General features: G+C 60.3%; 1 protein-coding gene across 1 annotated transcript in view; it reads right to left on the reverse strand.

Moving 5' to 3' along the window:
• Positions 1-443: 443 nt before the first annotated feature.
• The window catches only part of SLC39A11 (solute carrier family 39 member 11), a 75,628-nt gene continuing 51,533 nt past the window's right edge, over positions 444-24,538 (reverse strand). Inside the window, exons 5-8 of the mRNA XM_035342538.1 lie at positions 19,656-19,725; positions 2,671-2,769; positions 1,391-1,549; positions 444-1,247 (exon numbers count right to left, since the gene is read on the reverse strand). Of these exons, the coding sequence (XP_035198429.1) occupies positions 1,169-1,247; positions 1,391-1,549; positions 2,671-2,769; positions 19,656-19,725 (407 nt within the window). The 3' untranslated portion in view covers positions 444-1,168. The remainder of the gene's footprint in view (positions 1,248-1,390; positions 1,550-2,670; positions 2,770-19,655; positions 19,726-24,538) is intronic.

Consider the following 24,538-nt stretch of genomic DNA (forward strand, 5'->3'; position numbering starts at 1 on the left):
GGTTCATCCGTGGCATGGCACGGGGAGGGGACAGGGGATGCTCCAAAGGAAGACGAGGAAGAGGCAGACCCACACTGCGTGTTTCTGGCTCTTCGGGCTGGGTAATTAACTCCCGCTGATGAGCTATCCCATCCCCATGCTGCTCGGGAGGACGAGAGTTTCTGGCACTCTCAAGGTCCTCGGTGAGGTCAACTCAGCACCGAGCTGGGCAGGGGGGGCTGCAGTGCCCCCGGGGCCACCGCTGGGTGCAGCCTGCCCCAACTCCTGCAGGAGATGGTCGGGGGGCTACCACCGATTTGAAACAGCAGCCAGAAAAAAGCAAATGCCAGCAGAGCCCCGCGTGGAAACGCGTCCTGCTGCACAACCACGGAGCACGCCAACGGGGAACCACACGGTGCCTGCTCACAGAGTGCAGGCTAGAAAACACAAATATTCCTCTCTCCTTTTTTTTTCCTCAGAAAACCCTCTGGGTATCGGACAAGCCACGATGCACTGGAACAGAGCCCTGCTTAGGAAATCAGTTGAGGAAAAAAAGCAGTATTTTCCTCTCGCAGAGATACCAAGAAAAATCATTTTTTATTTGCTTGGACTATCTGCATCCGTCGAAGCACCTGAAGCCCTAAAATATTGCCCAGGACCAGTGGGACGTGTCAGACCTGCTGCCCCACCGGGTGCTGCCCGTGTTATCCTAGCCCTAATTCTTCCACCTGCCTTCCAGAACCGCGGGTGGAAATTGAGGATTTTTCTTCATTCGGATGCCTTGGGACGTAACCGCAGAGCAGCTGAAGCATGCGACGGTGAATTCCTGACCTTCTACAGACCGAGGATGATCAAAACCGACCTGATCAGAGAAACCACCCCAGAACTGAAGGAAAAGTAAAGCGGGACCTGCAGCCCGGCCGACGCGTCTCAGCCCTCTGGGGGAAACAAAATCTGGTGGCGAAAGGAAAGCAGGACCCGCACCGAGCCACCCACGTTTGTGCTTTTAAAACCATCGACGTGATGTTGGGGGGGAGCAGGCAGACCAAATCATAGGGAATTAACACCAAACCAGATCCAAAAAATAATAATCATGTACAAAAAAAGTCTCGAGGATAACGCGCGTCCAGTCCCCAAAGCCACCACGGCCGCTGGTGAGAAGCCTTCCCGCGGGGAGCAGCGAGCTGCCCTACCCGAGGCCGACGTCCAGGGACATCATCACCACGAAGCCGAGCACGGAGGTCCAGGAAGCCAGCTTCCCGTTGCCGCTGCGGGGAGAAAATGAAGGCGTGAGCTCCCGGGAGCTGTGGGGTGCTGGTAGGGGGGGATAAGCACCGCTCGGAGCCTCCTCGGGGAAGGGAAGGGACCTTCCAGAGCCCTCGGAACTTCCCGGTGCCGGCCGGGGGCTCACCTGGTCTGCGCCTCGGGGATGATATCGTCCATGACCACGTAGACCATTGCTCCGGCCGCAAAGCCCAGGGCGTAGGGGAGGAGAGGCTCTGCCACCACCACGGCGAAGGCACCGAAGACGCCAGCCAAGGGCTCCACCATGCCGCTCAGCTGCCCGTACCTGCAAGGCAACCAGCCTGAAAGGCGCCGGGCAGCCCGGGAAGCCCCCACGTGGGCACAGAGGGGCTGCGGCGTGGGGCACGGTGACCTCCCCGGTGCCACCGTGTCCCAGAGGAGGTCGGACACCGGGTCACGGTGCCGGCACCGGGCAGTGCAGCACCGCTGTACTGCACAGACCAAGCCTCCTGGGTCACTCTCGACAGGTGACGACGGTGATTTGACCGAACCCAGCTGATTTTTCCACCATGGGAATTAAGACACGATCTGGTTCCTTCCCCCCAAAACATCTCTGTGGGGTTTGGGGATCCAGGTCGCAGGCTGGGCTGGGTCAGCAAGGAAATATTTGCAACCAGCACAGCTCAGGCCCGAACAGGACGCCTGGCCACAGCCTCGCCACTCTCCTCCCTCGTTTTCTTTCCTTCTGGGGCTGTTTTAATGAACAAAGCTCCCCAAGACCATGGGAGCTCCCTTCCAGCAGCAGCCCTGGTGCAAGTCCCAGCGCTGGCTGCGCTGCCCGAAATGGAGGTGGGTGGGAGGAAAAGAAAACAAAGCTTTGGAGGGGGCAAGCTGCAAGCCCCCCCTGCCCTCCCATCCATCACCCAGCCGAGCACACGTGCACGGGCAGGAACGCGGCCCCGCGCCTGCAGAGTTCATGCCCTCGGCTTTTTCACCTCGGGGAAAAAGAGAAAAACAAAGTGGGTTTGAAACGCAGCCCAGAGCGAAGTGAGAGAAAAACCAAACCAAACCAAACCCAAAAATAAAGAGGCTTTTTGGGGCAGGATCTGGGAGCTAACCGCAGGCACTGATCAGCCGGCTGAGCTGGGCTGGAGCAAACCACAGGGACCGGGGCGAGCCGGGGGCTCGGGGCTGAGCTCGGGGGCACCGGGCAGCACCCGCTGCTCTTCTCCCAGGCTGCTGGCAGGTCTGGGGCACAACATCAGCCCCCGTAAAACTCTCCACGTTGAGCACCTGCCCCACGAAGACCGTGGGAAGCCGACACGAGCCCAGCCTGAGGGCACCCCCCAGGCTCCGGGGAGCTGCCGGTGAGGGTGCTGGTACCAGTGAGGGTGCTGGTACCGGTGAGGGTGCTGGTACCACGGGGCTGGGAGCAGCTCTGCCTACCAGAACGCCTTCCACGTCGAAAATCCCGCTCCGCGTAAAGGCAGGCTGACAGCGAGGCCTTCCGGGAAGTTCTGGATGCCGATCCCGATCGCCAGGTTCCTGCCAAACAAAAGAGCACGCGTAGGTAACCTGCAGCTACGTCGGGTGGAAGCTGGAAAGAGAGAGATGTTGTTACAGAGGTGCCTCTTCATGGGAGCACAGCTAGCCCTGGGGCTACTCGTGCGAATATCCAAGGTGAACACAGCAGTGAGAGCTATTTCAGCGGACTGCCAAAATAAGGTGTGCTCTCCCAGCGATGCTGGGGGGGGGCTGGGGCCAGCACAGAGGCTCCCCAGCAGCAGCCAGACCCAAACACAAGTGGTAGAGGGAGAGGGGAGAGGTCTGTCCGTCCGTAACGTAATCCAGGCTGCTGCGAGGACCAGTGCTTAGGGCACAAAAGATAAAAAGCCCGATAAAGGGGGTTACACGGGAGGGCACGGTAAACTTGAACTGCTCCAATGAGAGCCCAGGGGCAGAAAACACGGGTCTTGTAGAGATTGAAACTCAAGGGCAGCCAGGAGAGGTTTGGATGTTCGAGGGCAGAGAACTGGGCGAGGTTTCTCCTCGCCCTCCATCTCCCCGCAGTTCTCAGCCGTTTGCCGGCAGCCTCCAGCTCCAGAGCACCCTGCGCCACCCCGCAGGGTCCCTTCCAGCTCAGCGCAAGTTTCTGATTTGGGGTGAAAAGCACGAAATCGAGGTACGGGCTTTCCCTTCTTCCATTCAGGGAACAAAAATGTGGCAAGCACCACAACGATCCGGGCTCGTCCTTTACAGCGACGTCTCCCCGGGGCTGAGCTAACGAGGAGCTAAGGGAAACCTTTCCCATGGCTGTGGCGTGCCGTGGATTTGTCCCTGGGGACACCGAACTCGACCACCCTGGGGGGCTCGGGCTGGCAGCCACAGGGAGCCCCCGGCCCCTACCCGGCCCCAGCGGCGCTCTGCGAAGCCGGCGATTCCTCGGCCAGCAGCTGAGAGCCCCCTTGGCTGCCTCCAACACTTGGTTCCTATTAGTAAAATAAGACTGGTGAGAAAAAGCTCTCCGGGTTGTTTAAACTTCTACCACGGTTTACAGAAGAGGGGAGGGGAAGGGGGGGGGAGAGGCTGTGGGTTTCCCTCACCAGGACAGGCTATTACAATCAAAAACATTATTCAAGGGAAAGAGAGAGAGAACGGAGGGGGAAAAACATCCCTTTTAGAAAACACTGGAGCCGCTGTCTGTGTGCTGGTTGTTTTTTTTTTTTTTCCCTCTTTCCCTCGCCTTCACACAAAGCAGCTATTACTGGCCCCAACCACAACAAATTAATGGGGTGGGAGAGGGAAGTGTGAATGGCGGGGTCTGTACGGGAAGCAGCGGCGAGCTCCCCCCTCACTGACCCCTTGCCGAGGGGCTGCCCGGGCAGAGAGGCAGCCCCGAGGGGCACGAGGGAGGGAATTTAACCCAGGGAGAGACCCAGCAGGAGAAACCCGGATGGGTGGGCTTGCCCCTGCCCTCCTCCTCCCCTCTCTCCCATGTGCACCCTTGGCGAACCCATGGGTGCTCCCTGAAAGCAGGAGCCAGCCCCGGCCCGTGGCAGCGCCCATGCCCAGGGGATCTGGGGTGTCCTGGGGGAGCGGGCCCAGGGGGCACGGGCTCTCCTGCCTGGGGGAGGAGGAGGTGCTGGCAGGGAGGAAGGCTCGGGGAGAGAGGCGCAGCACCCACGGGCAGCGATGGTCACGCACCGTGGGTGCTCCCACCCCAACAGGGACACGCCAGGGCCAGGCTACCCAATTCCACCACCCCTCGGTGGGAAGCAGCCACGTGTCCCCTGCTGCAGGCCAGGTTTTAACGTGTTTTCCCAAGGAATATGGGTTTTCCCAAGGAACACGGGTGCAGGCATCGTGCCACGTGGCTGCCAACCATCGGGCGCAGACACAGCTCACACGTGCGGCAGCGCAGGAGGCAAAGGCCACCGGAGCCCCAGCACCTTGCCTTGGCACATCCATGGGGGAGAGAGGACCTCGTGGGCTCAGCTTCAGGGTGACACTGTCCCCATGTCATCTGAAGGCATCTAGCCCCTCCGAAGGGCTTCTGCTCCCCCAACCCACCCTCCCCACACGTTAACCCCTCATTCCTCCAGCGCTTCCTACCACCCAGGCTCTGCCTGAGCACTTCTTGGATTTTAGGGCCTCCCGAGCCTTTCCCAGGGACGCTAATCCCATCAGGATGAGAAGGGCTCCGTGACAACACGAGGGCCAGGAACACACAAACCTCCCTATTTGCTCTGCCTCGCTTGGCTGCTCCAAGGCCACCTCCGCTCGCCGCTCCGGGGCCACCTCTGTTTGCCCAGCGCGGCGGCTCGGAGATGTCCGGGTGCTCAGGCAAAGAGACGGAGCTCTGCGAACAAAAAAAAACCATCCCAGGAGACGTTCCTCTGGCCCTCGGCCGCCGCTCCGCACACACCTCACACCTCGGCAGCTCCCGTGTCGGGCTGCCGGCGGCGCGGTCGGGAAGAAAGCGAGCGAGTCGCATAAAGCTGCATTGTGCGCGAGGAAAACAAAGGCGTCCTTATTACGGAAATAGGTGGGGATTCTTGGAAGGCTTCCCCCCTGCTGCAAAGAAACACATTGTAAAACAGATGCACAAAGACAGCCTGCAGCGGGCTGGCCGGGGGCCGTGCCGCTGGGTGCCCACGGGGACGCAGGGGAGGTGGGACGGAGGCGAGATGCTTCAGCCCGGGGGACGGGCATGAAATGAGACGTTAGGGCGTCTAAAGTGGGGAAGGGGGGGAATAACTGGGACTGGGTGTGTGAAGCTAACCCTGTCCTGTCCAATGGGTCGCCCACGGCCAGCTAAAAGACATTTTGCAGACAGGAGGATAACCTTCAGCGTGCATTGATCTGAAGATAGAGGAAACCACAGCAGACCCCAGGGATGCGCGTGCTCCTTTAGCCACCGGCGCCCCGGCCAACGCAGGACAGTCACTCGGGTGTCTCTGCCACTTCGGGCACAAGGGCCTCCGGCGTCCTTCAAAGAACCAAGGAGCCAAAACGCACTGCAAACGCTCCCTGTCCCAGCGCTCTGCCCCACGTTCCCCACCTGTGAACCGGGTGAGCCCGGCAACGTGCCCCCTACCCCGCTCCACCCTGGAGCCCGAGTGCCACCGCCAGTCCCACGCACACCTCACACCTCTGCACGTGCCGGCAGAGCCCGGTGCGGTAATTTTAAGGAAGAAAAGGTAAAATCTCTGGCCGCCGAGGACCAGCTCCTTGTGGCAGGAGGGGAGCACCCGCACCCCCCGGGGACGTACCCCCGCTCGCTGCCAAGCGCCGCGGCACCACGCTGGGAGGCTCCAAGTTCACTTTCAAAAAAAAAAAAAAAAAAAAAAGTTGGCATCTCCGCATATTTGCAAGGTCAAGGCACAGAAAGCCTTCTATAAGCCTAAACCCTTGTTTTCAAGGGCCTATTCTTTTACAAACTGATTATGAAAGCAGGCTACATATTCTTAACAAGCCCCTTTTCACTCCGGCTTTCAGTTCCCTCCAGTGTATAATGTGCATGTGTATTCTTGCATGGCAGGCCCTTACATACTGTTTTGATTGTTATCGTCGTGCCATGAAAGGGCCGATTGTTTTGGGTTCCCGAGATTACATCACGGCTTCCCACTCGGGCTGCCCGTCGAGGTGTTTGATCAGGGCTCGCAGGTGGGAAGGAGCTCAGCGGCGAGCGCGGGGCCCTGAGCGTTTCCCCATACCTGCCCTACCTGTTGGACGCGGCTGCCTCGGCACGCAAGCGCTGCCTCGGCTTTACCGGCGCCTCTCACGCAAGGCGGGGAACACCGAGCCCGTCCCGGGTTGGGACGCGGTGTGGGAACCCATCCCACGACATCGGGAGCCCAGGAGCCCCGAGCTGTCCTCCTGGCCAGCAAGGAGACGGTCGGGCCGGGAGCCACCGCGCGGTTTGCCGGTGGTGCGGAGATACGGGCAGGTTGGAGATTAAATGGGAGTGAGAGCCAAAAAAAATCGGTGCCCTGCTTTTAATTTGGAGGTCATCGGTCGAGCTCCCGGCCAACCTGTGCAAGAGCCACCCAAAGGGCGCCAAGGACGGGCAGCAAAGCTGAAAGGAAGCAAAGGAAAGGGAGAAGTGGCAGGGAATAATGTGGGGCACAAACCAGGGCCAGAGGCGCAGAGCTCAGGAGGCAGGAAAGGGCCGGACGGGCGCACGGACATCTCAAACTAAAACCACAAAAGCACAAGAAAACAGGCCTGATTTTGACAGGTTACAGAGGTTCAGTGCAAACCGCCTGCCAGCTTGCAGGTGGGAGCAGAAAAGCTCATCTGGGGTCTCTGCTGGCGCCGTGCTCTGCTCCGACACCCACGGGAGCTCCCCGGGCACCACCAGCCCGGAGCGGGGCTGCTCGCAGCCACCTCTGCACAAACAGGCGTGTGAGATGATTTCCCTCCTGGGAGGGCCAGGGAAGGGCCTTCACCAGCCCGTGCGTGCACCCAGGGCAGCGGTGGGCACAGCCCCAGTGACCCCCCCGTGCCACTTCTCGCCCCTCCGCTGCCTGTTCCGACCCACCGGCCGGGGCTGCGCGCGGCGTGCCGCAGGGGCTGCGTCCCATCTGCTCGCCTGGCCCCCGGCCAGCCTCAAATACACAGGGCTCTGGATCCGCACGCAGTAAACATTTACAATTTTAGGAAATTTTACCCTTAATTTATCCCAAAGGCACGCAAGCAAAGTTCAAAGCCGTAAAACCCGCTCTCAACCAGGACGTGAACTGTAGCTGAAGAGCAAGAAATCGCTCAGCTTCCACGAGGCAAATCCCCGGCGGTGTCAGGAAAAAGGGGGAGGCAGGCGAGGGAGCAGGGCTGCAGGGAGGGGACGTGGATGTCCCCCCCACGGCCGTATCCTGCAGACCTGGGCCGTTCGAGGCCACGGCAAAGAGCTCAGAGCCAGCCCGAAGCCTTTTGTCAGAAATAACACGACGCCACGGGCTCGCCGAGCCAGGGCCGCCCAACACTCCCCAAATAACCTCGCTGCTCGCCCCAGGCAGTGCTTGGAGCGGCGCAGCCACGCGTTGTTTTCCTCCAGTGTTTGCCCAGCGCCACGCTTTCAATGCAGGTATTATCTTTAGGTTACATACTCAGCTAAAACACTTCTTTTTTTCCCCAGCCCGCTATTGTTTGGATTTGCTCCGCGTCCTGGTCCCCGCGTGGCACTGCCTCCCCTCCTCCTTCACCCCGCTGCAACCGACTGCAGACCCAAAGCTCGGCACCCCCAGAACCTCGCCGCATCTTCCTGCCCCCGGCCGACCTCTGAGCCATCATTGCTCCAGATAAATTGGCCGAGGAAGATGGGGAAGCCCTCGGAGGCAGCTGGCTGAGCATCCCCTGGGAGGTGCCGAGCAAAAGGGGGCCACCGCTCAGCCAAAAGGCGGTGGGCACAGCACCGGACATGTCCCACGGCAAGTGGCTGCTGCTCACAGCGGTTTCGACAGCCCGATCACACCGGGGGGGGGGTCCCGTTGGGGCCGTTTATTCCCCTGGGGGTTCAGAACCTGAGCTCTTATCTGCCCGGTTATTTACGTCCCTGTTTGATTTATGAGTCAGCCTCACGCACGGGGTAAAAGTTCACATCTCCCCCTCTCCGCGGGGCACAAGGCCACGTCTCACGGCTCCGCGCCTTCCCGCTCTCCTCTCTCTTTTGCTGTGTTTTGACCCCAGCAGGGAAGGCTCAGGGAGGCACGACCCGCACCCGGCTCCCTTCAGAGCCCCTGTAACCCCCCCCTGCTCGCTCAGGATCCGGCCCGCAGCACCCAACCTCACCCGGCTGTGGCCGTGCAGGGCCGGTGCCGGCAAAGCGAGCAGGAGACGGACCCGGGCTCGCTCCCGGCAGCAACTGCGCTAATTCTGCTCGGCCTGACGGCGTGCCACGAAAAGCAGGATCCAGCACCGCCTGCACCCCAGACAAATCTCCGTTTGCACAGCCGGGGTCTACCTGGGTAAAAAGCAGAAAGGTATCTGTAAGCAGCTCCAAGCGCGACTTCGGGTGCCCAGCGGGTCAGCTCCTTCCACCCAGAGGTGCTCCGGTGGGTACGCGATGATGACACACGTTCGTACAGGGAAATACCTGAAATAACCCGAACCCGGCGCCCGGCTGCGATGTGCTTTGGGAAAAGCAAAATTCGGAAGGTTTTACGGTTGCCCTTTCACATGCAGGGCGCTCAGAGCCAAAAGAATAAATGCGTAAGATCCTCAGATGCCGGCGTCAAAGCGAACAATCTGTTCTCAGATCTGTTCTTTTCCAAAATCTCCCTTCGACATTGAAGGAAAAGCATAAAAAAAAAAAAAAGGAAATTCAGCCCCAGGAAGGGCAGAGGGAGGCTTGGGGCAGGCTGGGCTGCCGAGGACAGCAGCCTCCCGGAGCCGTTTGGCCCAAACGTTGAAATACCTTCACCGTGGGGCAGAAATCCACGTGGCTCTTCCCCGTCGCCGTGTCCCAGCACCCGCACGCACCGCTCCGGCTGAACAGCACCCTAGGGATGGGAACTCCGCTTGCAGACGACCCTCAGCTGCACCGCAGGGTGGGCCGGGGCCCCCTCCTCCACCTCAAAATGTTTCGTTTGGGGCTATTTTGAAACACCCTAAGGCAGGACCTCGTTAACTCTGTTCCACACAGCCCAGAGCCCACCCAAATTTGAACTTTTTTACATATTCCTATAGGCGCACCCATAAATAAGGTGAATTTAACGATGCGGCTGCACTGATCGCAGGCAGGGCTAGAGCTGGAGGGAGATACAGAACCTTGGAAAGGCTCTTAAAATATTTTTAAAAATTGGACACGCAGAAGCTGGGTGGTCCCGAGGCAGGGCTAGGATCACGGCCCACCTATAAAAATTCCCAATAACACCTCCCAATTAACATTTACAGCTCCATACGGCCCCACCAACCCTCTCCCTTCTGTACGATCCCTTAAACCATCAGCACACTTCACGCAGAAAACGTTACACGCCACGGAAATCTCAGCGCAAAGACCCGGCTGGGGTGGCAGAAGTGTTTGGGGGAATTATTTAATTCTTACCTTTGCTCTGTCCTCCAGTTCCCGTGCACAACAAGCTCGGCAGCCAGCGGCGCGCACGGCCCCGGTGGCTTACAGGGAACAAAAGCCTCGAGCACGGCGAGGGAGGGCGGACAAATCGGGTGAATAAAGACCCGATTCTTCCCTGCTGGGGGTGAGGAGAACCCGAGAGAAGCCAAAGCCCAGCCACGCACAGGTAGGCACGTAGCTGGGGTCGTGTCTCGCTCCTCGCCTCCTGGCCATCGGAAGCGGCGTCGGGACGGAGCTCGGTCCCTGGCTGTGGATGGGAACAGGCAAAGAGATGACAGACGGGCAGACAGACGGGTGGGTGAGCTGGGCTGGGGGCAACGCGACCCCAAGGGGGCTGCCACCCACGGCGGGAGGCTCCTCGGCCACTGGCTGCCCCGGTGGGGCCATGGGGGGAACGGGTGATGGCCGGGGGCTGGGGGAGCACCAGGGGCTGGGGGAGCACCGTGTGTCCGTGCTTCCACACTGATGAGGATCAGCACCAGAAGCTAAGAGTGAAATTAAAAGCAGGAGAACGTTTTCTCCTCTCCCCTCTCCTGCAACATCGCCGCTAAAAAGCGCCGGGGGAGCGTGTGGAAAAGCCCCGGCGAGGCTCCTTTATGCAGCCCCAAAACCTGGAACTAAACAATTTACCAACAGATGTAGCCATAAAAGGCCCTATTATCGCATCTTGTCCAGTAACAATGTCTTCATTCAAGTCGCTTCCCCTCCTCTGAGGGTTTATTTTTAAACCGTGCTGCTAAAGAGAGGAACGGGCCACTGCGGCGGCAAAGAGCGAGCCTCTCGCTCAAAGTGAGCCTTGTTTGGCATTATCTTGATAAGATAAACAGGGATAATGGCTTTTTCTTCCTCTGCTCCTTTCTTTGCCCTCTCTCGTTTATTTTAACGTGAACGGGAACTGAACCAGCGTGCTTTGCAGATCAAAGCCGGGCAGAGACCTTCACGGGAAGGGGCAGGCGAGCACCAGGTTTCCAGGCTGGAACCGGGGGCTAGGGCAGGAGCGGGGCCCCGACACCCACCCAGGGCTCCCTGGGGAGCGGGCAGCAGCTCCTGGCACGGCCCCGAAGCCAAGCATCCTCCGAGGGACACCCCCTTGGTCCCCAGGCAGGGCCGGGAAGCGCAGCGGAGCAGGGTGAGGCTCCCCGGCGGCGCTGGGGATTTGCTGTCAGGAGTCCCTGACTCCTCTCCAGGGCAAATTTTTTGGGGGTGAGTCCAGGCATCAAACAAGCCCTCCAGGCAGAGCTTATGCAAGAGAAGATGACTCAAAGTGGCGGCGTGTGAACACCTGGAGGGCAGGGACAAACAGCAGGGAGGCTGCGGGGAAGAGGAGGAAGGGAGGAAGCTGCCAGGCCAAGGGGCAGACACAAAGGGGTCCGCACGGATGACAGCAGAGGACACAAAGCTCCGTGTCAGCCCTCAGGACCTGCACACGCAGCGCCCACCACGGGAAGGGAGGCAGGCAGCCACTGCACAGAGTTTCCACAGAGCCATCTGCCTCTGCTGAGTGTTACAGGTCAGGCAGAAACCCTCCTTGGTCTACACCTAAGGAGAAGGAGGAAGAAGAGAGAGAGAAGAGGAGGGGAGGCTATTTATCCAAGCCGTGGTGTAAACGCTAACAGCAAGCGAGGGGCAGGCAGCAGCCCAGTTCCCAGCCACGGTTCGGAGCCTTCCCCGCTAAGCCCGGAGCTCTCTGCACAGGGAACAAACACAGGCTGCAGAAGGCTCCCGGCCCCGCGAGCATCCTTCAGTAAATGGGAGGATTTGGGCCCTTTCTCCGGCGTGACTTCGCACAGCACTCGCAGCCGGCTGCCTCGGGGACTGCAGCTGCTGCTGCCCACGGCCACACGCTGAAAAACCACCCCCAGGAGCTACTGCTGCCGGGCTGGCACAGGGTTCAGCACCACGAAAATGAAGAGGATCCTGGTCCTCGCTGGGCCCAGAGACCCGGTTTGTGCTGGGGAAGTCTCCTCCACAAATCTACGTCCGCTCAACCCAGGCTGCCATGAGCAGACCCAGCCTCCGGGCTTTTTAAGGACCAGGAAAATGTTTGCGCTTTGCTCCCGCTGCAAGGATTGGAAAGCAATCAAGGACTGAAGCAAGGTCTCTGCCCCATCCCTGCACCTCTCCGCACCACAGACTGAGCAGCAAAGCGCAGAATGACCCCGGCTTTGACCTCCTGGCACTGCAACAGACTGCCAAGCAGAAGGAGCGGTGCAGGGAGCAGCCCCAGCAGCCCGAGCTGCGGCGCTCCGGTTACCCCGGTGAGGCACCAGCCCTGGGCTGCTGGGACCAGCGCTGCTCGGGTCCATCCACACGACTCCCGACCAGCCGGGCGCTGCAGGGATCAAAGGCACAGAAAACATCTGGTAGCTCTGAAGGCAGCTCAGTGAGAACAGCGCAGCCCACGCGGGTTTCCTTCTGCGGGTTCGTGCCCAGAGCACGCGTGGAGGTTCCCTTCCTGCACACGCAGCCACGCAGCGCAACGAGGAGAGAGGCTGAGCGTGTCGGGGTGCTCGCGAGCACACCGATGTAATTATTCGTGCAGATTTTGCTTCCCAGGAATAATTTTTTCTTGGATACAGGATCAAGGCAAAAACACCACGGCCAGTCTGGCTTCTGCTTATCGCCACGAGACCTCGCAGTGCTGCGAGCCGAGCGCCCCAAAGCAGCCCCGCAGTGCCTCCAAACAGGAACCGGGAAACTCGATGCAAGACAACAAAAGCTCCCGTGAAAGGCATCGAGAGGAGCAAGAGAAGGGCGAGACACCGCCTGACACGTTTGGCACATATTTGTAAACAGATCACCCTTGGGGAAAGCGATTCGAGCCTGCCTTGGCTTGCTCTCCAGCCAGAGCTCGCTTTCCAGCCACCCGCTTCCTTTTTCTCACGACCACGAAGCGGTTTACTGGCCGTTTACAACAAAACGCCGCTTTCTGAAGGGCAGGGAGGTGCGAGGAGTTTGCAGGAGGGCATTTTTTGTCTGCTCCGCTGCTTCGGCAGGTGAGCGCGGGGCGTCTGTCCCGGCACAACCCCGCGAGCAAGGGGGGTGCCCTTTCCAGACACCCGTGCCGCCTCGTTTAATGAAGCTGAGATCTCTGCTTTGCTGCAAAACCCGCCCGTTTGTGCTCCCAAAGCCTCTTTGCACCTTCGCCATCCTCACCGTCAGCACACCGAGCACCTTCCCGCTGCCTCTCACGGCGCGGGGCCGCAGCTCCTGAGCCCTCACGGTTAATTAGCGGCGATAATTGCGACACCCGAGGAGCCACAAGGCGCCCGTGCTCGCTCGAGGGACGCAGGGATGGGCGTCCTGTGTAGACTGAAAGGCTGCAGCAAACCTTTGGTGGGGCACCAGCACCTTCCAGACCTTCCTCTTCCCCGGACTGCCAGCAGTGGTGCAAGCTCACCCCGTTACGTCTCCGGCCAAGGGGAAAAGATTCACCAGTCGGAAAAGACAAGGTCCCTCGGGACACCGCCCCGGGTAGGTAACCCCCACCCAATCATAAACATACACCTTGGGGACAGGTTAATTAAAAGGCGCTTAATAAGCATCTGGCAACGGTTTTGTTCTGTAACCAGAGGCCCCAGCGCGGTGCCGGGGGAAGGAGCAGCCCCGCTGAAGGAGCGTTTGTCTTGGAGCTCGGGGGCCGTGGAATTCCCCGTGCAGCCCCACCTCGCGCTACCAGAGGAGGTTTTTTTCCCTCTAGGTGTTCCCGTGCGCACCCTCCAGCTGATAAAGAGGCCAGCAGCGAGGAGTCGACCCCACATTTCGATGCCACCCCAGCTTTATGAGCTCCACCGCGGATCTATTCATGAGCAGGAGACGGAGATGGTGTGCGCGAAGGGGAGAGAAACACCCAGCGTGTCTTCTGCTGCCTCAGCCCACGATTTCCATTCATTCAAAGAAAGCACAGTATTAAACTTTTGCCTGGTTTCAATCTCCGTACATTAATCAAGCCTCAGCTTTTTCCTTTTTTTTTTTTTTTTCCCAGCCTGAGAGACGCAGCGTGGGAGGCACGGGCTGCCCCGTGAAATAATATTTTCCAAGCCGCAGACGAAGTCTGCCCCGCCAGCCCGAAGCCTCCTGTTTTCACCAGAGCTGGACAGGAAACAATCTGCGGGCACAACAGATCGAAACCCGGCCAGCGCTCCCAGCACGAGGCGGATGAATGGGAGCCATTGTGCTGCAGGGGGAGGAAACATCCCCATGGGCACCGGGGAGAAACTGCCGCCGCCTGCATCGCCTGCACGCGGGCGCCCTGCAGCTGCACGGGAGCTCTCACGGAGCAGACGCGGGGCCGCTCGGCGGCACGGCGTTTCACCAGCCAAACCAGGCACTTTTCCCTTTTCCTCACGGCGGGGACGGCGTCTGAGGTTGGGCTCCCGGGTGAAACACCAGCCGCGGCTTGCGCAGCAGCGTGCAACCAGCCCCGTGGGATTTGCCCGCCCCGGCGCTGCCGGAGGAGGGACCGGGACCTTCCCGAGGCGCTTGGGCGCTAAGCGAGATGCGCTCCCCCAGGTGATGTGGCCATGGGCAGGTCCCAGCCCCAGCAACGCCCAGGGGACAGGAGGTGGAACGCCCTGATCCCGCTCCCAGCACTAAGCTCAGGGCACGAGTCCAAAGAAGGGGGGCTGAATTTCAGCTGAGCGGTGCAAACCCCATGGCAGAAAGCATCTCCCTGGCTCCTGGAGGTACCCGGCTTTGTCCCAGGGCAGTTTTGCCCCCGAGCTGCCTCTGCCGTTTTTAACTTCTTTGCATCCCCAGCTGGGACCTGGTGTCTGCACCGCACACGACGTAACAAAATATTTCAAACTATTTTTTGGGTTTTTAGTCCTTTATGCATGCACAGGCCGGCAGGAGCACGGCTGTTACCACCTAGTGCCCGGCAGGAGAGGAGCAGCAACCGCGCACGGCCGAGGGCAGCTCGGGCACGGCTCTTCCCTGGGGTCCCACGGGGAGAGCCCCCAGCCCACGGGGCAAACCCGAGACCTCCTCGCTCTGCCCCTGTGGCAGCCAGCAGGAACGGGGGCTTCTGAAAAACGCTGCTGTGGTTCAACTTCTCTTCCCTTTTTTTAAAAAAAGAATTATTTTCTGGCACGAACCTTCCCTTGTGACTGGCCTTAGCCCCTGGCCACGACCAAGGCTGCTTCCTTAGCGAGTCTGAGGGCTGCAGGGCGCCGTGGCCCTGGGGCTCCCGCACTGCAGCCCGTGGAAATGGGTGCAGGGGTGCTCAGTCACTGCACTGGGCAGAGGGAGCCCAGAGCAAACCGCAGAGGGCCAAGAGATGGGCGGTGAGGGCAGGGAGAGAAGGCACCCAGGCCAGGAGCACAGCGCGCAACGTGCGCCTGCGACGATCCCAGCGAACAGCTCACCACCGTCCCTGCTTTCAGCATCTCCGAGGTTTCCCAGCCTTAACAACAACCTTTCAGCCTATTTTTAAAATGCTACACACCGCCAGCAACCAAACAGCGCTGGGGGCTGCAAGATGAAACGCCCAGAAGCTACACCCACACAGAGCAGGAGACGGGGAGGGGGAGCCCCCGGCACCTGCGTTCGAGGTGGGAGCAGCAACACCGCCCGTCGGAGCGCGCGGCATCCCGAGGGGTTATTTCCACCGGGGGTGGGGAGGAGGAAAACCAGCTCCTGGTGCCGATTCCCAAAGGAAGAGCCTTCGAGGAAAGGAGAGGAGAGGTCCCCAAGGACGCCACCTCCCTGTCCTTGCTCGCATTTCTATCCAGGGCACCGATTCCGTGCGCAGCAGCGGGCATGGGATTTGGGGAGAAAAAAACAAAAAAAAAGTGGGGCTGTGCCCTGCCTCTGCTGCTGGGGGACTGGGAGTGGGGTGGTGAAGGGACACGGTGCAGGATAGGGTGGTGGAGTGGGCACACATCTTCCTGAGCTCCCCTCCCTGCCAGCCCCAGCCACTGCTGCAGGCAAAACCCCCACGGGATGGGGGGGCTGAGGGTTCCCCAACATTCTCTGGCTTAAAGAAATAAAGCGGGCGGTTTTGTCCTCTAAAATGCACACCGAGGCTTCGAGTCGGGGGGACCACCCTGGCTGCACCCTGCACCATGGTGCCAGTGGATGGAGATGCCAGGAGCATGGCCAGCACCGGGGAGCAGCTCTGCCCCCCCCCCCCCCCAGTGTGACCCTGGCACAGCTCCATGTCCCGCAGCGTGCCCGTGGGGACACGTGGACTCGGCCCATTTTGCCCTCGGTGGCTCCAGCCCCATCTGGTTCCTTTCCAATCAGCCACACGAGGTGGGGAGGTTTGGTCAGGTTGTTTTTTTCCCCTCTGCTTCATGCCAAAAGAAGAGGGAGGGGGTAAGGGAGCTGTTTTAGGCCACAGCTGCCCTCCTCTTCACCTTCCTGCCTGGAGGGCAGCCAGGAGCAGCTCGCTCCTCCCCGCGCACATCTGGAGGGGACGGGTCCCCTGCCCAGGGCTCGCCGCGCTCCCCGGCTGCCCACAGCGGGCACAGCTCCTCCTGCACGGACCCTGCCTTGTCCCGAGCGGCCGTGTCCAGCCCCGGGACCATCCACAGCGTGCTTATAACCACAGGGAATGGGGCAGACCAACCCTGCCAGCACAGCCTGGCGCTGCTCCGCAGGGCTCAGAGGGACGGGACACAGAGCGAGCCGGCACGTGCTGAGGACCAAAACGGGTCCTGGCCCTGCAGCAACTGAAGGCGCCTTCTCCCTGTGCTTCTCCTGGCATCCTTGCACCAGCTGCACCGAAAATCTGCCCGGTCGCAGCCGGCCAGCAGCACACAGCCATTAATCCAGGCGCCTTGCACCCTAACAGCAGCTTAAGGCGCTCTGATAAAAGCCCTCGGCACGCCGCCCATGGGGACGCAGCGGGGACGGGCAAACTCTGCCCAAGCAAAGGAGCACAGATTCTCGCACAACGATGAAAAAAAGGAGGCTCTGCTGCGGAGATGTCCGGGATTCCTGCACACCCCTTGTTCTGCAGCCCCCTTCCAAGCAGCCCAAGGAGCGGAGCAGGAACGGGCTGCGCACGCCCGGGGGCAGCAGAGCAGCGCGGAGCCGCGGCACCGGGATGCTCCCGAGCCCCCCGAGGAGCTGCAGGGCAGGCAGGAGCCCCTGGGGACAGATCCTGCAGGGACGGGGCAGGACCCCAACGGAGCCTGCTGTGGGATGAGGTGTGTGGCCGAGGCAGGGACCCTGCTTCACCAGCTCCAGCTCCGTGCACGCTGCTCCCACGCAGATCTCGCTCAAGAGATGCCCGAGAGCCCAGCGGGGCAGCCCAGCACCTAAAGCCTGGCGTCCCTCCCGCTGTGCTTTGCAGAACAGCAGGCACTCTCCCCTTTTTCATAATTCCCTCTCTGCAAACACCTCTTAAACGCAAAGCTTACAGCTCTGGAAACAGCCCTTGGGGATGCCGCGGGGACGCAGATCCCCTGAGCCCTCTGGTGAGCTGGATTGAGCCCAGGCTCCCCGCGAGGTTTCGCCCCGCTGGGGGAAATGCGATCAGTCGGCATCCACGCGGTGCCGGCGGCGCTTCCCGAAGCCAGCCAGCATCTCTCCATCCAGCCAGGAAAGTCCTCTGGCAGCACGGGAAGCCACAGCGAGCCCTGGGAACATCCAGCCGCCACTGCGTCCCCAGGCGCCTGCATCCTGGCGGGCTCCGAAGGCGTCAGAGCCTTCCGAAATACTCTCGCACGACCCAAAGCTGGAACTGATAAACCTTCCTGAAAGGCTCCAGCTCACAGCAGCTGCAGCTCCGCGTGGCAGTAACGCGGTTAGTCAGGCACAGCCGGGGGGAGAAACGTTGGCAGAAGGGAGGAGGGAAACTGAGTCATGCCTGCCCCATTACGACGCTATTTTTAAGGTAATGGACACGAGGGAGAGCGTAGCTGTCACGTCCCCGAAGCACAGGGCTGACCTTGGGCAATTTCCTCTTCAAACGTGTCAGATTTGCCTGTTCCTCACATTAGAGGTGGAATCGTACTGGGTTTGAGCTAGTTTTAAGCCCGTGTAACGCAGCTGGGCCATCTCACCACGTTTCCAGAGCGGGTCCGCTGCTCTCCGACACACTTGGTGCTCGCACCGAAGTCCTGGAGCAGAAACTTGAGCACTGGGCAGAGATGGGCTGGGGCAGGTGATGCAGCCCGGAGCTGCTCTGCTCTCCTGTGGTTTTGGGGTGCTCACGCCCCCATCACATCTCTCGTGGCCCCACAGACCCTGGGGCTTTGTCCCTGGCACCATGGGGACCCCACGCTGCTCGCTCCTCCAAGAGCCTGTGACGAGAGAAATCTTTATTCCTGGATATTCGCAGAGAGCTTCCCGGAGGAGAAGCCACGCGAAGCGACTTTTGTTCTGCCCGCAGCTGACAATGATGGACAGATTGATGGCAACCGAGTTATTTTGTCTCCTTTCGCAGCTGACAAAATTCGCGCTGGTATTTTCCTGGTACAGACCCACCCCACCTTTCATCTACCATGATTAATGCCGTTGTAAACACAGAGAAAGAGCCAGCTGCTTCTGCCTTCGGAGCTTTCACCGAGCAGCTGATAAAAAGCGTCCTTTTGTTCCAGCATCTCTGGAGCCTCTGCAGACTTTCTGAGCAGCCTTTTATTGCACAAGGTTAGAGAAACGCGGTTGCTGGGGCTGGCGCCTTGCTCGGCTCAGGTCTGGATGCAATCACGGCGCCTGGGGCAGCACGGCGAGCACCAGCCCCTGCCCCCGGTGTGCTCCCCCATCCGCAGCAGAGGTGCCACGGGCATCACCCACACGCTGGTTTTGCTCGTGTCCCTTCCAGGCTCTGCCTCTTTGCTTGGTCCTCGTGAACACAGCAGGGGATGGTGACAGCCTGGGGGGGGTGTGAGGCTCCCCACGCAGCCCCGGGGGATCCCAGCTGGCAGCACCGAGGCGGCTGGCACACAGCTGAGCTTTCATCCACCTGACAGAGGGGCTGTGGGGGTTATTTCGCAGGCTGAACATGCTGCACCCCCCCCCCCACACTTAATATATTATAACACGGGTCTAGGAAACAAAGGGCAAGTGTGGAACAAGCCTCAGACATAAAATCAAAAGAGAAAAACAAAAGCATTTGGTGAGGGCGCACTGAGCACTGTGCGCACCCCCCTGCCCCCCGTGCGCGAGGCCAGCAGCCGCGGGCAGCCCCCGGGTGCCACGCGGTGACGCACGCTGTCCCTGCGTCACTCCTCCCAGTGAACCCAGCCCAGCAAGAGCAGCGACGCTCTGAAACACCACGGCCCTGTCCCGGGCCTTTCTTTGTCCCTGTGACCGGTCCCAGGCACAAGCCCAGCTCCTGCAGCCCCCGCCATCAACCCCGGTCTGGGGCTGGGGGTGCAGACTGCAGCCCCCGGCCACGGCAGGCAAACGCAGCCCCTCAGCATCCCCAAACGCACGGAGAGGCACCCGCAGGAGGGTGCCGCGTCCAGCCCACGGGGTGCCAGCAGCGACTCCAGAGCCGAGCAGCTCCTGCGGCTCCGCTTCTCACCAGGAGGCCTCATCTCTCCCTCACCTGCTCCACCACGGCTCGTTCTTGCTCGCTCTCCCAGGCAAACGTTTCACTGCACCCAGAACCAGGAGAATGGAGCTGACGGAACCTGCCTCCTTTCCACCCCTTTCCCCAGCATCGTTTATCCGCCCAGCGACGCAGAACCGAAACCATTTCAGAGCCCAGGCATCACTGACAGAGGGTTTTTCCCCACCTGACAAGCAGCAGCTACCGAAACTCAGCCGCAATGGGAACTCTTCCTGCCCCCTCTGCCCTTCAGCCGACGCATCGGCAGCGGTGCCGGACAGGAGACGGCCTCCAGGAGATGAAGACGCGCACAAAACCTCCGACACGCGGAGCCGGAGCAGCGTTGGGCCTTACCTGGCGCTTTGGAAGGTGGCAGACGCCGATTTTCCAACAGCCCCGAATCCGACTCCCACGGCCAGGCCCTCTGAAACGGGAAGGAGAAAAACACTGAGATCAGAGCTCCGGCCAGCTCGTTCACCCTTCTCATTTTAATCCAAGTTCTTTGCAGATCCTGTTTCTGTTCCCACTGCAGCTCACACGCTGCAGCGAGGGGTGCGGCAGGACCGCGGGCAGGGCAGCACGGTGGTTTGAAGCTCTGGGCACGCAGATTTGCTGCCTTTTGGGAAAGCACCAGCCCAAAGCGGCCACTGCCGTGGGACCTGCACGCGCTCCCACTGCAAAGCCGACACGGCGCTGGGGTCTCCTGGGGAGCTAACACGCAGGAGAGACGTCTGTACTTACACGGGACAGAAAGGACCACGCTCCCCAGCAGCTAAAATGCTGTTTTGGTAAGGGGCAGAGCAGAGCAGAACACCCACGGAAAGGCTGAGGCTGGGCAAAGCTCTCCGCAGAGCCGCGCACAACCCGGTGCCATGGAAGAGCCTTGCAGGAGAGAAAAAAAAAACTTCTTACAGCCCTGGGGGCCACGCTCAGCTGGGACCAGGCTCCCAGCAAGAGGTCTCCGTGTCCTGTGCCGCAGTTTGGGCACGACGCCTTTACAGGCAGTCCCAAAAGCAGGAGGAAACCCAAACTCTACAAGACGTCACGGCCAGCCCCAGAGGGAAGTGCCAGAGGTGGAACCAGGTCACGGGGCAGGGCAAGTCCTCCACCTCCTCCCCGCTCCCTCCCTGCCCTTTCTGCTCGCCCTCTGAAACTCTTCTGCCCCTCCTGCTGCTGGAACAGCTCCCTCGTACCTTCCAGGTACCTTCCTCCTCATTCGAAGGAGGCGTCAAGCCGCTGCCACTTTTGTTGGAAATTCATGCTGTGTTTCTGCAGCTTTCCTGGCATCGCTCCCCTCCAAGTCAGGCGGGGGGGGATGAACCGTGAATAAAAGCCAACCTGTTTGAGGAGCTGGATGCTGGAGAGGGTTTGCCAGCCTCCGAGGAGGCGATTGCCCGCTCCGGCAGCCACGCAGGGGGCAGCGGGGACTGCTCAGACGCACGTTCAGGTGGAGAAGTCCCACGGCGTGTGCCTGTGCGCTCGAGGAGGAGGTCTCAGAGGCGCAGGACCGCGTAATGTTTGTGGTCTTCTGGATTTCCAGTTGCCTTGGAAACACCCCATGAAAGGCAGCGCCAGCCCTCGTTATCAGCGTTTGCATCCTCTGCTCCAGGCGCAAAAGTCGCGACACGCCACAAGCCCCCAGAGCCCCGACCAAGGCTCAGGATGGAGACGGGGAGCACGGCCCCAAGAACCAACCCTGCGCGCGGGTCCCCAAACCCTGAGCATCCCCAGAACTCCGCCAGTAGAACAGTCAGAGCAGCTGAGGCACGTGGCGGTGCCCGGGAGAGGGGAAGAGCTTGTTAAAGGCATTTAACGGCTGCGCTGAGGACACACCGAAGCCCCGCACGGAGGGGTCTGGCACCGCTTCCCCCCCTCCCCGGATTTCTTTTGCCCAGAGAGCAAAATTCAAAGGCCGGGAGCGCCGATTTGGGTAGGTAAGAGAAGAGCTTAAAGGGAGCGGAAAAACCACAGCGATTTTCCCTGCCGTGCGGAGAACCTGACGGAATAAGCAGCTCAGCAGCACAATTAATGGAAGTACAAATTACTTATATATGGAAACAAATTACGGGCGATGAAAATCCACAGATGGTGCGTGGGGAGCTGCCTGTTTGAAGGGGGAGAAGCAGCGATGGTGGGAGCTGCAGCACGGTCGGGAAAGGTGACAGAGCAGCGTCGGGTCCTGGGCTCGTCCAGCTCCGGCATCCCAGGAGAGGGGCGAATGCCGGGGCAGGACAAATACACCCAGGAATCAGCAAGGGGATGGTGACCCCAGGCCGGCACAAGCCCCAGACAGCACCATCCAGGCTACGGCGAAGAAATTAGCTCTGCCCCAGCCAGAGGCAGCACGAAGGGGAGCTCAGCAGCTCCGTGCGGGTACGGATCCAGCAGGGACCCCGCACGTGGTGTGGGCGCCGCCAAGGCTCGGGAAGCCTCCGTTTGTCCCCAGCAGGTGCCACGGGACCCAGGCTGCCCCCGTTTCTTTCAGACACGTCACTTGGCAAAGCCTGCCAGGATCCCACCCCGACTCGGCTGCTTCAAAACCACGGCTCTGGCCTCTCCCAGACGAGGCGTCGAACCCAAAGCCTGGCAGAGCAGCGAGCCCGCTCACAAAGCGAACGGGGGAAGCCTCCGGGAGGCTCGCTGCCAGCTGCCCACGCTCAGAGCTCGCAGCAGGCTCAGCCCCCGGCTGCAGCCCCTCTCTCGGGCGTTCTGCACCTGATTAGAAACAGCCCGAGCAACTTCCTCGGGGTGATAAAGGCATGATGCCCCGGTTCAGGGCATCATCAGGCTTTAAATATTGCCTGAGGCAGAGTTCCCGAAGGAAACAGATCCCAGACAATCCTCAGTGACCAAGGGACACGGGGACCACTGCTCCCTGCAGGGCGAGGCAGAAGCCCCAAGGCATGGGGTGTCCTGGGGTGGAGGCAGGCGTGCAGAGCCCACAGGAGACCTCTCCGTGCCACAGAGGGATTTGCAGAGGCTTCCAGGGCCCGAAGCTGTTGTCACCCCTCTAGCACCCCTCAGACAGGGACACGCAGGGGCTGCAGGACCGCGGTGCACAGCCTCCAGGCTGCACCGTGAGCCCAGCATCGCTTTGTGGGGTTGCAGAGCACAGGAACAAAATTATGACCGATCCCAGCCCCCGTCAGGAAAACGCTCCCATTTCAACTAAACGAGGGGATTTTGCCTCTCTTGGACTTCCTTGGCTTTCCCACTCAAGATGCTTTAACCTGATAAGGCATTTCTCAGGGCTCACAGACTAATCCCGTGCTAGCGGAAGGCACAAACCTCTCGGTTTGCGGCGCTCATTGCACAAACACGTCTTCATCTCCGCTCCTTACCCTCCGCTCATTCTCCCCCTTCCACAGCCTCCCCCCCAAAAAAACACACCTTAAACACCTCAAGCAGCAAAGCCCAGAGCACTAACTGTGCTGAGGGGCACTGCGGGGCCTCCGGCTGCTTCCCCTGCTTGGCTTCTGTCCTGGCACTTGCCCGCTCCCCGGGCTCGGTTTCCCCCAGGGAAAGAAGCCGCAGCTCTGCCGTGGGTCGCATGGCCGTGCGGAGCCCCCACTGCTCCTCAGCAGGGCTCCAGCTTGCTAATGCCTGTAGGAGGAAAAAGCCAGGGCAGCTTTAACGTTCAAAGGATTAGCTTGAAAGCGGGATGGCTTACTGCACCCGGCAGACCTCTCCCTTATCACCCGTCGCACAAGCCCCGGCGAGCTGAAAGGAGCGGGTGAAATGAAGCCGGCTGCTGATTTAAATCCTATTCACTGCGGCTTACGGGGCGAGACCGGGATCACGGCTCCCCCCGAGCGGGACCTGGACCTCTCCTCGCTGCTCCCCGGAGCAGCCCCGTGGTGGCACACGAGCCAGGGCCACCTCGGGAGCTCGCTCGGCTCCTGCTGCTTCCCAGCTTCGTTTCCAAGCGTGAAATGAGCTTCGCGGCACCACGGGAAGCCACGTGTAATCCCCAGGGGATGGCCAGCTCACAAAGAGCAACCGAGAAGGAAAAGCCCTCCAGATCCCCCCGAAACCCAAACTACCGAATAGCGAGCCGCGCTCACAGAGCCTTCATAAATTAACAGCAGCAAGCAAATTAACCCCGGTTATGATGTTACTCTTGCATGCCTTAAAGAGCAGAAAAACGAGCAGAGGCTGGAGATAGGGAACGACATCCTATTGCAGTGTTCAAAAATTAAAAAACTCCAGCGGCCTGAAGGACGTTCCTGGTTCACCTTTGTCTCCCAGCGGGCACCGGCCAAGGGGCAGGAGGGGACGGGGCAGGAGATGGTTTGCACGAAGCCAAACCTCAGCTTCGCGACTGCTCCAGCCCCCAGCCCACCGCTGCTCAGGACGGGGGCTGCTCCTCTGCGGGGTCCCTGCAGCACCAAGCAAAACGCTCCCTGAAAGACTGAAATTTCCGTCTTGTTCGCAAGGAAGCACAAAGCACAGGCTGCACGTTAACCTCACTGCCTTTTCCCCTCCTAATTTCATTACCAGCACGGCAAGCACCTGCTTTCTGCTCGTTCCTCCCGTGCCTTCCGCTCCCCGAGAGGATGCGCTCGGCACGGCGCCTTCCGAAAAAACCCACCTGCAGGAAACTGCCGGGGATGCAGCGCACAAAAACTGCCGGGGATGAAGCACGGGCCCCCCCCGGGGGAAGGGAGCAGGCCGGGAGCTGCGAGTGCTGTCAAACCTCTCCTCCTGCCAGGGCCGGCAAAGCAAATCCTCCTGGGTCGGCGGAGGAACGCGCTTCCTTTCGGAAGGTGCCGCGGATGCCGACACGTCGTCAATTATTCATCCCGGCCTTTGAAGAACTGGAAGCTCCTCGTGGAAAATTAATCTGGCTGTAGTGAGGTTTGGATTTCTAAGAGAGTTTAAGCACGTCCCTGTCTCCACTACTCAAACTCTCCCTTTTTCTCCCCAAGACCAAATTCCAGTTCCCACTAGAGAACACCCTTTTGCCATTACTGCGAAAGAGAAGTGCAGAGATTACCAGATTTCAATGATTTTCACATCTCCACACATTCCCCATCGTAAGAGCAGCGAGCAGGAGGTTAAAGCAGTTTCAGAAAGACTTTCTTCCTTTTTGAACTCGAGCTTGAGAGCAGTGGATCTCCCTTTGCTTTGGAAACACAAAGCCTGCAGCTGCTCGGAGGCAGCCTTGCCTAGCTCCACGCACACACAGCACTGCTTCCCACCTCCCTCACTCCTCAGAAGCCGTGTTTTTCCCCCAA

The sequence above is a fragment of the Oxyura jamaicensis genome, chromosome 18, assembly GCF_011077185.1.
Source record: "Oxyura jamaicensis isolate SHBP4307 breed ruddy duck chromosome 18, BPBGC_Ojam_1.0, whole genome shotgun sequence".
Classification (NCBI taxonomy): domain Eukaryota; kingdom Metazoa; phylum Chordata; class Aves; order Anseriformes; family Anatidae; genus Oxyura; species Oxyura jamaicensis.